A 12528-nucleotide genomic window follows, 5' to 3' on the forward strand; every position below is an offset into this window, starting at 1 on the left:
TAAACGATACCAAGAGAGTTTTGTACTGTAAACCATATGTAAACGATGTTTGCTGCAATATAAGTTTCTTCTGTTCCAAAATCCTTGCTATGTTCTTTTATTTCCTTTATTATTTTTGTTGATTGTTTGAATAGTTTTGAATAAAGAATCCTCTTTGTAGAATGAAATAATATGTACTGCCGACATGTCATATTGTAATATGCAGACAACTGTAACAGAAAAGAATATTTCCTCGCTATAGACTAAAATTTAATAATGACAAAAGTGAATTATCTCACTATAGATTTCAATTCCTACACCATTTCTCGCTGATTATTTTTAGTGAGATAACTTTTTCTTGCTAAAAGGGTACATGTTACAATGAAACAAAATTTCGTCGCTGAAAATGGTTTAAAGAGAGGAAGAACTTCCTCGCCAAAGCTATTTATAATGACGAAAATATTTTCGCCGCAAAAACAGTAGTTCACTTTTTTTTTTTTTATAATTTTTTATTTATTCATTATCATTAGCGAGGAAATACATAATTTAGCGACGAAAACAAGTTTGTCAGAAAATATATTTAACGACTATTTTCTGATCCTCGAAATTTTTTAACGAGGTAAAAGTATGAGTTTGGGTGAGGAAAAACATTATCGCCAAAGATTAACAGCAAGAAAAATTAATTTTCTCGCAAAAAAGGTTTGTCGAGGAAATAGTTTTTTCGTCGCTAAAACTTTTCTTGATGAGCTTTCTCCGACGAATTGAAAACGAAAAAAATTTCCTCGTGGAAATACTATAGTGATGAAATGTCGGTTTTTAGCGAGGAATAAGTTCCTCGCAAATGAGCTTTTTTGTTGTAGTGAGATGTTGTTGTCAATATATAAGTAGGACGATCATAATCCTAATCATGTAGGGTAAGTAGTTACTTTAATTAGGAAACTAGATATACCAAGTTACTTTAGGAAAACTATTAATACAATACAAACTAGATATTTAGGAAATGACAATTCTCAGATTTACCCTTAGGGTGAACGAGCATATTTACCCCATTGTCGATTAACATAATTTTACTTAATAAATTTATAATCCAACGGTTCATATCTTAAATTAGCCTTTAAAGATCATCTCTTTAAAAAATCAATCGAATCGGAAATCTTTTAAATATCTAATTGAATCAAACAAATAGATGGTTCTAACAACACTTACTAGTATTATGATGAACCGTCCATGTATTTCATAGAAATGAATAACTAAAAGGTCTTCAATTTGACTAATTTTTTACAGAGCTAATCTTTGTATTACGTTATATAACATGAATGGTTGAATTAGAAAATTATAAAGTTATTATGCATTAATCGCAAGAGAGGGTGAATATGTTCATTCACCCAAGGGGTGAAGGACAATTCTTAGGTTCACCCCTTGGGTGAATGAGCATATTCACCCCCTCTTTAAATTAATGCATAATAACTTTATAATTTTCTAATCCAACCATTCATGTTGTATAACGTAATACAAAGATTAGCTCTGTAAAAAATCAATCAAATTGAAGATATTTTAGTTATTCATTTCTATGAAATACATTGACGGTTCATCATAAGAGTAGTGAGTATTGTTAGAACCATCTATTTGTTTGATTTAATTAGATAATTAAACAATTTCGGATTCGATTGATTTTTTACATAGATGATCTTTAAAGGCTAATTTAAGATATGCACCGTTGGATTATAAATTTGTTAAGCAAAAGTATGTTAATCGACAATAGGGGTGAATAAACTCGTTCATCCTAAGGGTGAACCTAAGAATTGTCCAATTTAGTGATTTGATGAGGAATTTCAATGACATCTTAATTTTTAGTGATATTCTCTGATTAGGTGATTTGATGAGGAATTTCAGGGTTGGAAGGAACAAACCATTTTTTCGGAAAATACGCATGAATTATTCAGGCTGCAAAAGGAAATATGACGTGGATGGATACATTTCCCATGTAAAGAGGCTTGGTGCTGCAACCAAGAAGCCCGAAGAAGGCAAGAAGAGAAAAGCTGAAGTCTCTTACTCGGTAAAAAGGCCAAGGAACTCTGCAGTTAGCAGTTGCCTAGTTGGGGCTCTTCAAGTGAATATGGTAACATGCAGAATTGTTTTTTTTTTTTTTTTGATACGAAACATGCAGAATTGTTGCATATGGCTTGCTGCCCTCATAACCGCAGTCAATGATGAGACAATCATTGATTATTGCCCTGAACTCCTCTGAAGATAAAGATTTGGAGATCTTTCATACACATGATATAGCGTAATCACCGGCCACTATCTGAGTCGAGCCTCGTTCTGTTCCGATTTAAAGTCTCAAGTCATGTCACGATCTTTCCCATAACTTGCAACCTTGTGGCTGCTAGGCTTTTTGTTTCTTAGAAATTAGAATCCTCGAGGTCTTGATGTTACTTAAATTTTATACTGGATTCCTTCCCTTTATTGTACAGTGAATATGTTGCTTTTGCATATCCAAGTTTCGAACATAAACCTTCCAACGTTTTTAACCATTTTTGTCTGCCTTGCCGGAAATATTTAAAAAAAAAAAAAAGACGACACAAATGATCAAAGATATGGTTACTCCATACTCCACAAGGAGACCGAACAAAATTATGATTCCTTTTAACCCCTAGAAGTTGTCTTGTTGACAAATTAATTTAGTCTACTTGTTAGGATTTCTTTGTTACACTGGGACAGGAATGGTAATATCAATTTAAGGAAAAGGATTAAAGGACTAACTAATGAAAACCCGCGCTGCCTCGATTCCTAAGAGGTCAATATATGGTAATACTAATACTGACACATGATTCACATCCATAGTAATACTAATACATCACATCCATTGCGTACACAGTAACACGAACACCTTTTCTCTTTGTATCTGGCTTAATCTTCTACATGGCTATGGCTGCAAAAGGTGAGGGTCCGGCCATCGGTATCGATCTCGGAACAACTTATTCATGCGTTGGTGTTTAGCAACACGGTCGTGTTGAGATCATCGCCAATGATCAAGGCAATAGAACAACACCGTCATATATAGCTTTTACCGACAATGGACGTTTGATTGGTGATGCCGCCAAGAACCAAGTCTCCATGAACCCCATTAACACTATTTTTGGTTAGTACATTCTTGATATATATTTTTTAAGTTATCTGTAAATTAATATCTTATGAAAACAATCAATTTAACTAAGAACCTACACACACAGAGACACACATATATATATGTATGTTGTTCTAGCTGTATCTAAATAACTTCTGCTATCCATTTTTTTTTTAATAATTGTTATGCTTTTGTTTCATACTTTCATTATTATAGATGCAAAGCGCTTGATTGGTAGGAGTTTCAGTGATGCCTCCATAAAGAGTGACATGAAGTTTTGACCTTTCAAAGGTCGTGGTGTTGGAGAGACAAACCAATAATTGTGATTAACTACAAGAATGAAGAGAAAAAGTTTTCTGCTGAGGAGGTATCTTCCATGATTCTTATTAAGATGCGTAAAATAGCAGAGACGTACATCGGATCCACTGTCAAGAATGTTGTTGTAACTGCATGTCCCAGCATACTTTAATGACTTCCAACGCCAGGCTACAAAAGATGCTGGTATAATTGCAGGTATGAATGTCATGGGCATCATCAATGAGCCTACCGCTACTGCTATTGCCTATGGTCTTGACAAAAAAGGTAGCACTGTTGGTGGAAAGAACGTTCTTATTTTTGATCTTGGTGGTGGCACTTTCGATGTTTCCCTTCTCAAAATTGAAGAGGGAATTTTCGAGGTGCAAGCTACTGCTGGAGATTTCCATCTTGGAGGTGAAGATTTTGACAACCGAATGGTGAACCATTTTGTACAAGAGTTTAAGAGGAAACACAAAAAAGATATAAGCAATAACCCCAAATTAAAGCACTAAGGAGATTGAGAACATCATGTGAGAGAGCAAAGAGAACTCTTTCTTCCACCGCTGAAACTACCGTCGAGATTGATTCTTTATATGAGAGCGTTGATTTTTACACCACAATAACCAGAGCAAAATTTGAGGAGCTCAACATAGATCTTTTTACAAAATGCATGGAGCCGGTGGAGAAGTGTTTGAGATGCTAAAATCGACAAGAGTATTATTCATGATGTTGTACTTGTTGGTGGATCTACTAGAATTCCTAAGGTACATCAATTATTGAGGAACTTTTTTAATGGTAAGGAGCTTTGCAAGAGCACCAATCCTGATGAAGCAGTTGCATATGGTGCAGCCGTACAAGCTGCAATTTTGAGCAGCGAGGGAAATATTGAGAAGGTTAAGACTTACTCCAGTTGGATGTGACTCCACTCTCTCTTGGTATAGAAACTGTTAAAGGAAGAATGAGAGTTGTTGTCCCAAGAAACACTGCAATCCCCACCAAGAAACAACGAAATTTCACAACTTGCGAAAGTGGACAAACAACTATAAAATTTCCTGTGTATGAGGGTGAAAGCGCAACAGCCAAAGAGAACAGGTTGTTGGGTACATTTAAGGTCAAAAGGCATCCGTTCTGCTGCAAGGCGAGTTCCTGAGGTTCACGTTATATTTGAGATCGATGCTAATGGAATTTTGGTTGTCTATGCTGACGAAAAACTAACAGGTAATAAAAGCATTATCACTATCATCAATAACAACAAAAATAGGTTATCTAAGGAGGAAATTGAGAAGATGGTCAAGGAGGCAGAGAAATACAAATTAGAAGACCAGGAGTACAAGAATAAGATGGCGGCTAAAATTGCATGGGAAAACTATGCATATGACTTGAGGAACACATCTTCTAATCTCTCAAAGCTCACCAGACAAAAAGAAAATTGTGGATGCGGTTGAAAAGGTCATTCACTGGCTTGACGGAAGTGGGAACCAACTAGCTGAACGTGAAGAATACGAGAATAAGATGAAAATTCTTGAAAACCTTTGCAATCCCATATTTGCCGAAATGTATCAGGGTGCCGATACTTCTAATTAAGTTGGTGGCCGCAGCGTGCGAGAGGATGGAAGTGGCTAATAAAGGAGTTGTTTAGTTTTGTGTCTCTAATTGCTTTTAATTAATTTTGATGTAGTTAGTCTCGATAAGTATGTAGCTTGACGTTTGGTTTTGATCACGGAATGAAGTAGCATGAATGAATTAGGAATTGCATTCTTTTTAATGAATTATGAACAATGTCCTTTAATTTTCGACGTACTATATAGTTAGTTAATTTGATGCATGAAATGGATATCTGGATATGCATATATGCAATAAAGTTTTCAGTCATCTCTGTATATGTACTATGTAGTCTGGGAGAACCGCTAATTTCTAACGAGTAACAGCACCTGGTATTCTGGTAATCTGGTATAAATTATAAAAATTATCAATTATCAAAATATAAATAGGCCGGGCATGCGCGTGGATAAATCGTAGAACTGTAAGCTATAGAGAAATACTACAATATATTAATATATAATCTGCATTCAATTACTACTTTTAAGACTTGATTACTTAAACAAGAACTTGGTTTACTCCAATGAGGACCTTATTTACCTTCACGATAACTTTTTTCTAGTTACTACTAGAATTGTCGAAGTAGTAACATGAGCAGGGCCAAACATGAGATTTTGGAAGTCTAGAGCGAAAATTGTAACGAGCTCTTACTAATTGTGATATCCATCAAAACACTATAACAATTTCCGTGCTTAAAAAAAAATTGTTAAAATAAGTTTCATAACTTAACAAATTAATGACCATAGAGTATGAGATTAGATATAGAGTTCATTTTGAGTTTCAGTTGTTTCTAGCTTGTTTGTTGTAAGGTCTATGTCCTCCAATTTGGTATTTCTTTTTATTTCTCTAGTACCATCAAGGTTCTCCAAAAAAACAGCGGGATATTCGATCGAAGAAACACTACAAGAAAATGACTCTTTTACCGCGCACATTTTACGGCGTGCATCGATGAGTGCCGTAATAGACATACATTTACGGCGCACTTTCACGGCATGCCGTGAATACCCTTTCAGATATAGTCTTTTACGGCGTGCATCTAATGCACGCCGTTAATGGCAATTTTCATTTGGTCTTTTATGGCATGCATTGATGCACGCCGTTAATGTCAATTTTCATTTGGTCTTTTATGGCATGCATTAGATGCACGCCGTTAATGTCAATTTTCATTTGATCTTTTATGGCATGCATTGATGCACGCCGTTAATGTCAATTTTTATTTGGTCTTTTACAGCCTGCAAGAATGTGCGCCGTTAATGTTGTTTTAATATAGCCTTTTACGGCATGCATTAATGTGTGCCGTAAAAGTATAAGGCGCGAAATTTTCACTAAAATTTTTGTTTCCCCCCATCTCTTCCCTCTACACTTTCTAATTCTATTGTTTTTTCATTTCATAAAACAAAACTTTTCTCTCTCCCCGACAGACCTCAATTTTCCACGAGTCGCTGGCCACCTCTCACCACCACCACGTTTTCTGCTCTTGTCATCAAGATGCCGTGGATCGATTGAGCTCCAAATTAAAGAACATTGAAGTGATTGATCACCGCTGGCTCGCGACCCTCGGCGTGGCCTTGGTCTACGTCCTCCGCGTCTACTTCTCCAGGGATTCTACATCGTGTCGTACGGCTTGGGGATCTTCCTCCTCAACTTGCTCATCGGCTTTCTCTCTCCTCAGGTCGACCCGGAGATCCACGACCTTTCCGACGGCCCCGGCCTCCCTACCCGCGGATCCGACGAGTTCCGCCCCTTCGTTCGACGGCTCCCCGAGTTTAAATTCTGGTAAGTTTGACTCGTTTCATATTTAATTATTGAAATTGTGGTTGTTTGATTTCGTTTTTAGAGATGCACTCTGTGTTCGTTCTAGTTCTAATTGGAAGAAAGTTTTCAATTTTTTTTTTTGTTTTGTTTTGTGAAATTGTGGTTGTTTAATTTGGTTTTTAGAGATAACGCATTGAATTTTAGGGACGAATGCATTGAATTTTGATTTTGGTTTGGTGTTTGTTTGTTTGGAAGGTACTCAATTAATGCATTGAATTTTGATCTTGGTTTGGGTTTATGGGATTCCTATCATTTTAATGGTTTCTAAAGAATCCCATTTTGGGCAGTTTAATTGGTAATGAAATCTGGGAGTTAATGCTGAGTACTAATGGAATTCATATATTTGTCTTAGGCTGAAAGGTTGGTTGGGATTTGGGTGGAGTTTGCTTAGTCTACATACCTGTAAGTGATCTTCATCTTAGCTGGTGTTTGCTTTTCAATTACTGATCTTGGTTTATTGAATAGCTCCATGTATTTCTATATCTATAATTAATCGTACATATATATAATTGTATATACCCGTTTATATATGAACGAATCAAAATGGTGGAAAACTCAGAGTCCTAACAGACTGATTAAGTAATGGGATCATATGAACAAGATGATAAATGGCGATCTCATGATTTGTAGGGTATGCCAAAATCCGGGTCTTGCTTATTGCTAATTTGGATTCGATATTTTATTTGATTTTTGATTTTTGGGGTATTGTTTGTGCTGACGCAGCTTTCGCATAAGAGGAAGGTGACAGTTCAGGAGTTCAAGGGGAAACCATAGGTGTCGTTGAGGGAGTTTTTTACTAAAGAAGGCAAGGAGCTCCCTACTTCTAAAGGTATACCCTACTTGATTTTTCTATTATAGCAGATTATATGCTATGTAATAGTGTTCATATATGTGTCTAAAAGTATGTTGGCTGCAAACTTAATTTGACATTGGATGAATTGAAATGGGGATGAAGTTGGTCCTTATGGAATTCGATAACATGTGTTCCAGAACGTATGCAGGGTTTGACTCCTATGATGTGTTTGAGAAAATCTAAAAATGGAATACTGTTTTTGGTGGTACCATACTAGTATCTAATATAATAGTTGTAATCTCAACTTTCCCTACTCTTTACCTTACCTGATATTCTTTTGGTTCTCCTAACATTTGCAGGTGGAGTATTATTTCAGTGATCTGAACTTAGCTACTACTGATCATCTTATGAGGTTCATAAACAAAGACCCAGAAGGATTTGGTAATTACTAATCTGTTTGTACTGTTTCTTTCCTTTGAGAACTGTTATGGTTTTAAATGTGTGTGAGAGAGTTAGATTCAGTGTTTTTGGGCTCTGTAATATACTTAATATGATGCTTACCTTTCAAGTTAAAGGGCAAGATTTGTCCCTGCAGAAATACCTTATTTGTTTGTGGTGCTACAAACCAGTTTTATATGCAAGGATGTATATTGATTTTGCATTGGAATTTAGTGGGTTGAGTTTTCATCACTATTAACTGTTTATTATTCATTCTGATATAGTGCCAATATCTGTTGTTGCATCTTTCAAGAAGATTAAGGCCCTCGTAAGTAGTCATTCCCAGCTTGCAACTGTATTGCGGAACTCCTCAAAGCTTGTGAGTTCACTTATTTGTGCTCTGGCTGCATTTGGATTAGCTGCATTACTTGTTATATTTTTGTTGGGTGGATTCGTTATTCCCAAAGGTACAAAAATCTTTTGCATGGTTAGGAGATTGGTTATTATTAGTAATTTGCCTTGTTATATGTTTTAGTAACTGACCAGCCTGCCTTTTCTTTTTCAGATAGCATTAAGCCATGGTGGCAATGGGCCTTTTGGGTATCACCACTATCATATGGACAACGCGCTCTTTCTATCAATGAATTTACTGCTGTAAGGTGGATCAAGGTATGCTTTTGTCAATTTGGAATCAAATGATCAAAATGATATTCATGAGATATGAATCCATTATTTAATGCTTTGGGACCTTTGCAGATAGCTCCTTTAACAAACAGAACAATTGGGCAAAATGTCCTCCAAGAACACAACATACCAAATGGTGATTATTGGTATTGGATTGGAGTTGGTGGTTTGTTAGCTTATGCATTGCTTTTCAATTGCAGAGTGACTCTGGCCTTGACGTACCTAAATCGTAAGTTTGAAAGAAATTTGTATGTTTGTATCTCCAGTAGTCCAGTTAATGCATTCAGTTTATAAATCAAAAAAATATATTGTTTTCTGTTCATGTTATATTTGTATATCATCTCTAAGAATGTTGTTCATCACATGTTCTTCACAGCACTAAGGAAGTACCAGACAGTGCTTCCACTTGATGACACAGAAGGGAGTCCTGCTGCAGATGGTCAGTCGCAACTCCACCATCTACCTCATGTATTAATATATTTAGATATTTAGGAGATTCAGTTGACTTGTAATAACTACAATTAATACTCTGATTATGCAGGGGGTAAAAATAAGACTGTGTCTAGCCCAAAATTAGCTAGAGTTAACAGCCCAGTAAAGGGAATGATCTTACCATTTCAGCCATTAACAATGACTTTCCACAATGTTACCTACTCTGTTCACAAGCCAAAGGTGCGTATCCTTTCAGCTTTATTTTCTTTTAGCTGATGAGACCTAGTTTGTAGCCCTTCAAGTTTATGTCCTATACATTACAGATAATGCAAACTGGCATCTTTAATGTTTTTAGGAGATGAAGTCACAAGGTATACCAGAATCGAAGTTGCAACTCTTGTCGAATGTGAGCGGAGTATTCTCACCAGGTATTCTTACAGCTTTAGTTGGGTCTAGTGGAGCTGGAAAGACCACTTTGATGGACGTCCTTGCTGGTAGGAAAACTGGTGGATACATAGAAGGAGATATTAAGATATCTGGTTACCTGAGAGAGCAACATACTTTTGCTAGAGTAGCAGGATATGTTGAGCAAAATGACATACATTCTCCTCAAGTTACAGTTAAGGAGAGTCTATGGTTTTCTTCTGCTCTTCGCTTTCCAAAGGAAGTCAGCACAGAGACAAGACTCGTGAGTTGCTGCATACAACTTATGATATTTATATTCGTTTTGCTTCCCCTCGTTGTTGCAATTTATTTTTCACATAACCTTACTATGTTAACATTGCAGGTGTTTGTTGAAGAAGTAATGGAACTAGTAGAGCTTGATACTCTAAGGCATGCTTTGGTTGGTGTGCCAGGCAGTTCAGGCTTATCAACAGAGCAAAGAAAACGCTTAACAATCGCTGTTGAGCTTGTTGCGAACCCGTCAATTATCTTTATGGATGAACCCACATCTGGACTGGACGCAAGGGCAGCAGCCATTGTGATGAGGACTGTTCGTAATACTGTTGATACAGGAAGAACGGTGGTCTGCACTATACACCAACCAAGTATCGACATTTTTGAGGCATTTGACGAGGTACGTTAGATTATTATCTTACAGTTTTAAATATGATGCTCTGTCCACTTTCAAATATGATGTTCATCTGAATTTCTGATTGGTTTCATACACAGCTTCTTCTTATGAAACGAGGGGGGCAAGTTATATATGGAGGAAAGCTAGGCCAGCACTCCCAGACAATGATAAACTACTTTCAGGTAAAATTTTCTTTTGTTACTTGGTACACAATCTAATGGGTTCACTACTATATCAAATTGGAATAATATATAGTGTTTCTCTGAGAGTTTGTCCTCATTACCGTTTTGTTCTGCAGGAGATTAATGGAATCACTCCAATTCCAAGCGGGTACAATCCAGAAACCTGGATGCTGGAGGTAACCACACAAACTCTACCCAAATCCCAACCAACCTTTCAGCCTAAGACAAATAGGAGAGACTGCAAGATTGGATACCCAAGGTGAATTCGTGCATTTGGATGGTTAAATGTTCAAAAGATGATGTAGTATATTTTGTAATATGCTATATTCTTAACATAAGTTTAAACTCAAGTTTGCTAGAAATTGTACTTGGTCTGTAACAGATTGGATATAAAAAGTTTGTTAAAACCCTTTCTATTATCTATGATATATATGCTGATTCACCGGCCTGTACTTTGAGGTTAATATTATTTTTGCTCAAGTCATTTTGTTAGTTGATCATTTTTGGATTATGAGCAGCCAGGAAACCTCTTTGCCACAAAGACTTTTATGGCAGGTTATGTGCGTCGTGAATGACATATCAAAATTGACAGAAAAGCTTTTTACAGCGTGCAAATTGGGCCTTAAAAAAATTGGGCAACTACTTTTACGGCATGCAAAAGTGTGCCATAAAAAAGGTCTTTTACGGCATTCGTTGTAGGCCGTAAATAGAGTATTTTACGGCATACCCAGTGTGCCGTAAATAAGTGGTCATAAAGGTCATTTACGGCGTGCTTTCTTGACATTCACGGCGTGCAAACATCCCATAAATCAAATTGGATTATAGAGGAATGTCTTTTACGGCCTGCTTGGATGCACAATTACGGCATGCTTATGAACGCCGTTAAAGAGGAATGTCTTTTACGGCTCCGGCATTTACAGCCTACTTTTGTGCGCCGTAAAAGGGTATTTACGGCGCACAATGTGGGCGGTAAAAGACTGTTTTTGGTGTAGTGAAAGCGGCGGCGACAAGATACTTGGAGCTCCGTTCTGAGAGGATTAAGGAGTGCACCATTCTGCAAGTGCGACAATGGAGTTGAGTTCGGCGGTGGGAAAAACAGGTTACGTCGAAGGGGCAATCTGGTTTGAGGACTTGGTTGCGAGAAGTTCTCTAGTCGGTGTGCGATGGACGACAACAACGTCTGTCGTGATGGGCAAAGAGGCAGAAGTGGGGGTGCTCAGATCATTTTGGGGACCCAAATGGATTTGGTGGCCCGAATTAGTCTGGGTGCTGAAATCAAAGGAGTTTGGGGTGTTCAAAGCTGATAGGAGTACCCTTCGGTTTTGGGCTATTTGGTGGACCAAACTGATGGGCTCGGGTTCTTCAGGGTTTCATTTGGTGGCCCGAATTAGTCTGGGTGCTGAAATCAAAGGGGTTTGGGGTGTTCAAAGCTGATAGGAGTACCCTTTGGTTTTGGGCTCTTTGGTGGGCCAAACTGATGGGCTTGGGTTCTTCAGGGTTTCATCTTTGGGATCTAGGAGGATCAACTCAGAAAATCACATTTACATTCTTTCGAAACCTCCTAGCCCAAGTGTTAAGGTCAAGGAGAAAATTTAATTTTAGTTTTTACTTTCTGAACTTAGCCTATTTACTATGCTTTGTTTTCATAGTTCTTAGTCTCGCTTTAAAAATAAGTGAGTACTGATTGTTTAATGGGTGATGCTAGCATACCACGTCCTAAACTTGCCCTAGAGTTGGCAAGGGAAGGTATGTATCCGTGCTTGCGATAAATGAAATTGATTTCTTTGATTCAAAAAATATCAGGTATACACAATTCTCTTAGAGTGTGTTTGGATGAGGGAAAAAATGATGAATTTTAATTCAAAGTGAGGATTTCATAATTTTTAGAAAGCCAATTCCCTCATTTATAGCTTTAAAAAAAAAAAAAAAAAAAAGAAGAAGGAATTCATGCAATGAATTCCTCACTCCAATTTCCACCAAAATATGTGTCATTTACGAATTCTTTTGCAGACTCAATTTTTTTATTTCCAAAACAAGGTTTTTATTTATTTATTTGTTTTAAACTTTCTTAATTTATTCACATTCTAAATCCTAAATAGATCCTCAT

At 36.9% G+C, this 12528-nt stretch overlaps 1 protein-coding gene and 1 pseudogene across 2 annotated transcripts; both read left to right on the forward strand.

The window, feature by feature from the left end:
• The first annotated feature begins 2907 nt into the window (after positions 1-2907).
• On the forward strand, positions 2908-4987 carry LOC133744843 (heat shock cognate 70 kDa protein 2-like; annotated as a pseudogene).
• A 1390-nt stretch (positions 4988-6377) lies between these two features.
• On the forward strand, positions 6378-10863 carry LOC133706801 (ABC transporter G family member 31-like). 2 transcript variants are annotated; one of them, XM_062132351.1, is made up of 13 exons: positions 6378-6778; positions 7170-7219; positions 7541-7646; positions 7970-8051; positions 8333-8515; positions 8614-8717; positions 8805-8961; positions 9109-9171; positions 9274-9404; positions 9520-9852; positions 9952-10242; positions 10338-10421; positions 10538-10863. In XM_062132351.1, exons 4-13 carry the CDS (start codon positions 8018-8020, stop codon positions 10682-10684), a joined length of 1527 nt encoding a protein of 508 aa, XP_061988335.1. In that variant the 5' UTR covers positions 6378-6778; positions 7170-7219; positions 7541-7646; positions 7970-8017; the 3' UTR covers positions 10685-10863. The 2 variants fall into 2 exon arrangements, with proteins under 2 accessions (XP_061988335.1, XP_061988336.1); XM_062132352.1 differs by lacking the exon at positions 7170-7219.
• Positions 10864-12528: the final 1665 nt, after the last annotated feature.

The sequence above is a fragment of the Rosa rugosa genome, chromosome 4, assembly GCF_958449725.1.
Source record: "Rosa rugosa chromosome 4, drRosRugo1.1, whole genome shotgun sequence".
In the NCBI taxonomy this organism is placed as follows: Eukaryota; Viridiplantae; Streptophyta; class Magnoliopsida; order Rosales; family Rosaceae; genus Rosa; species Rosa rugosa.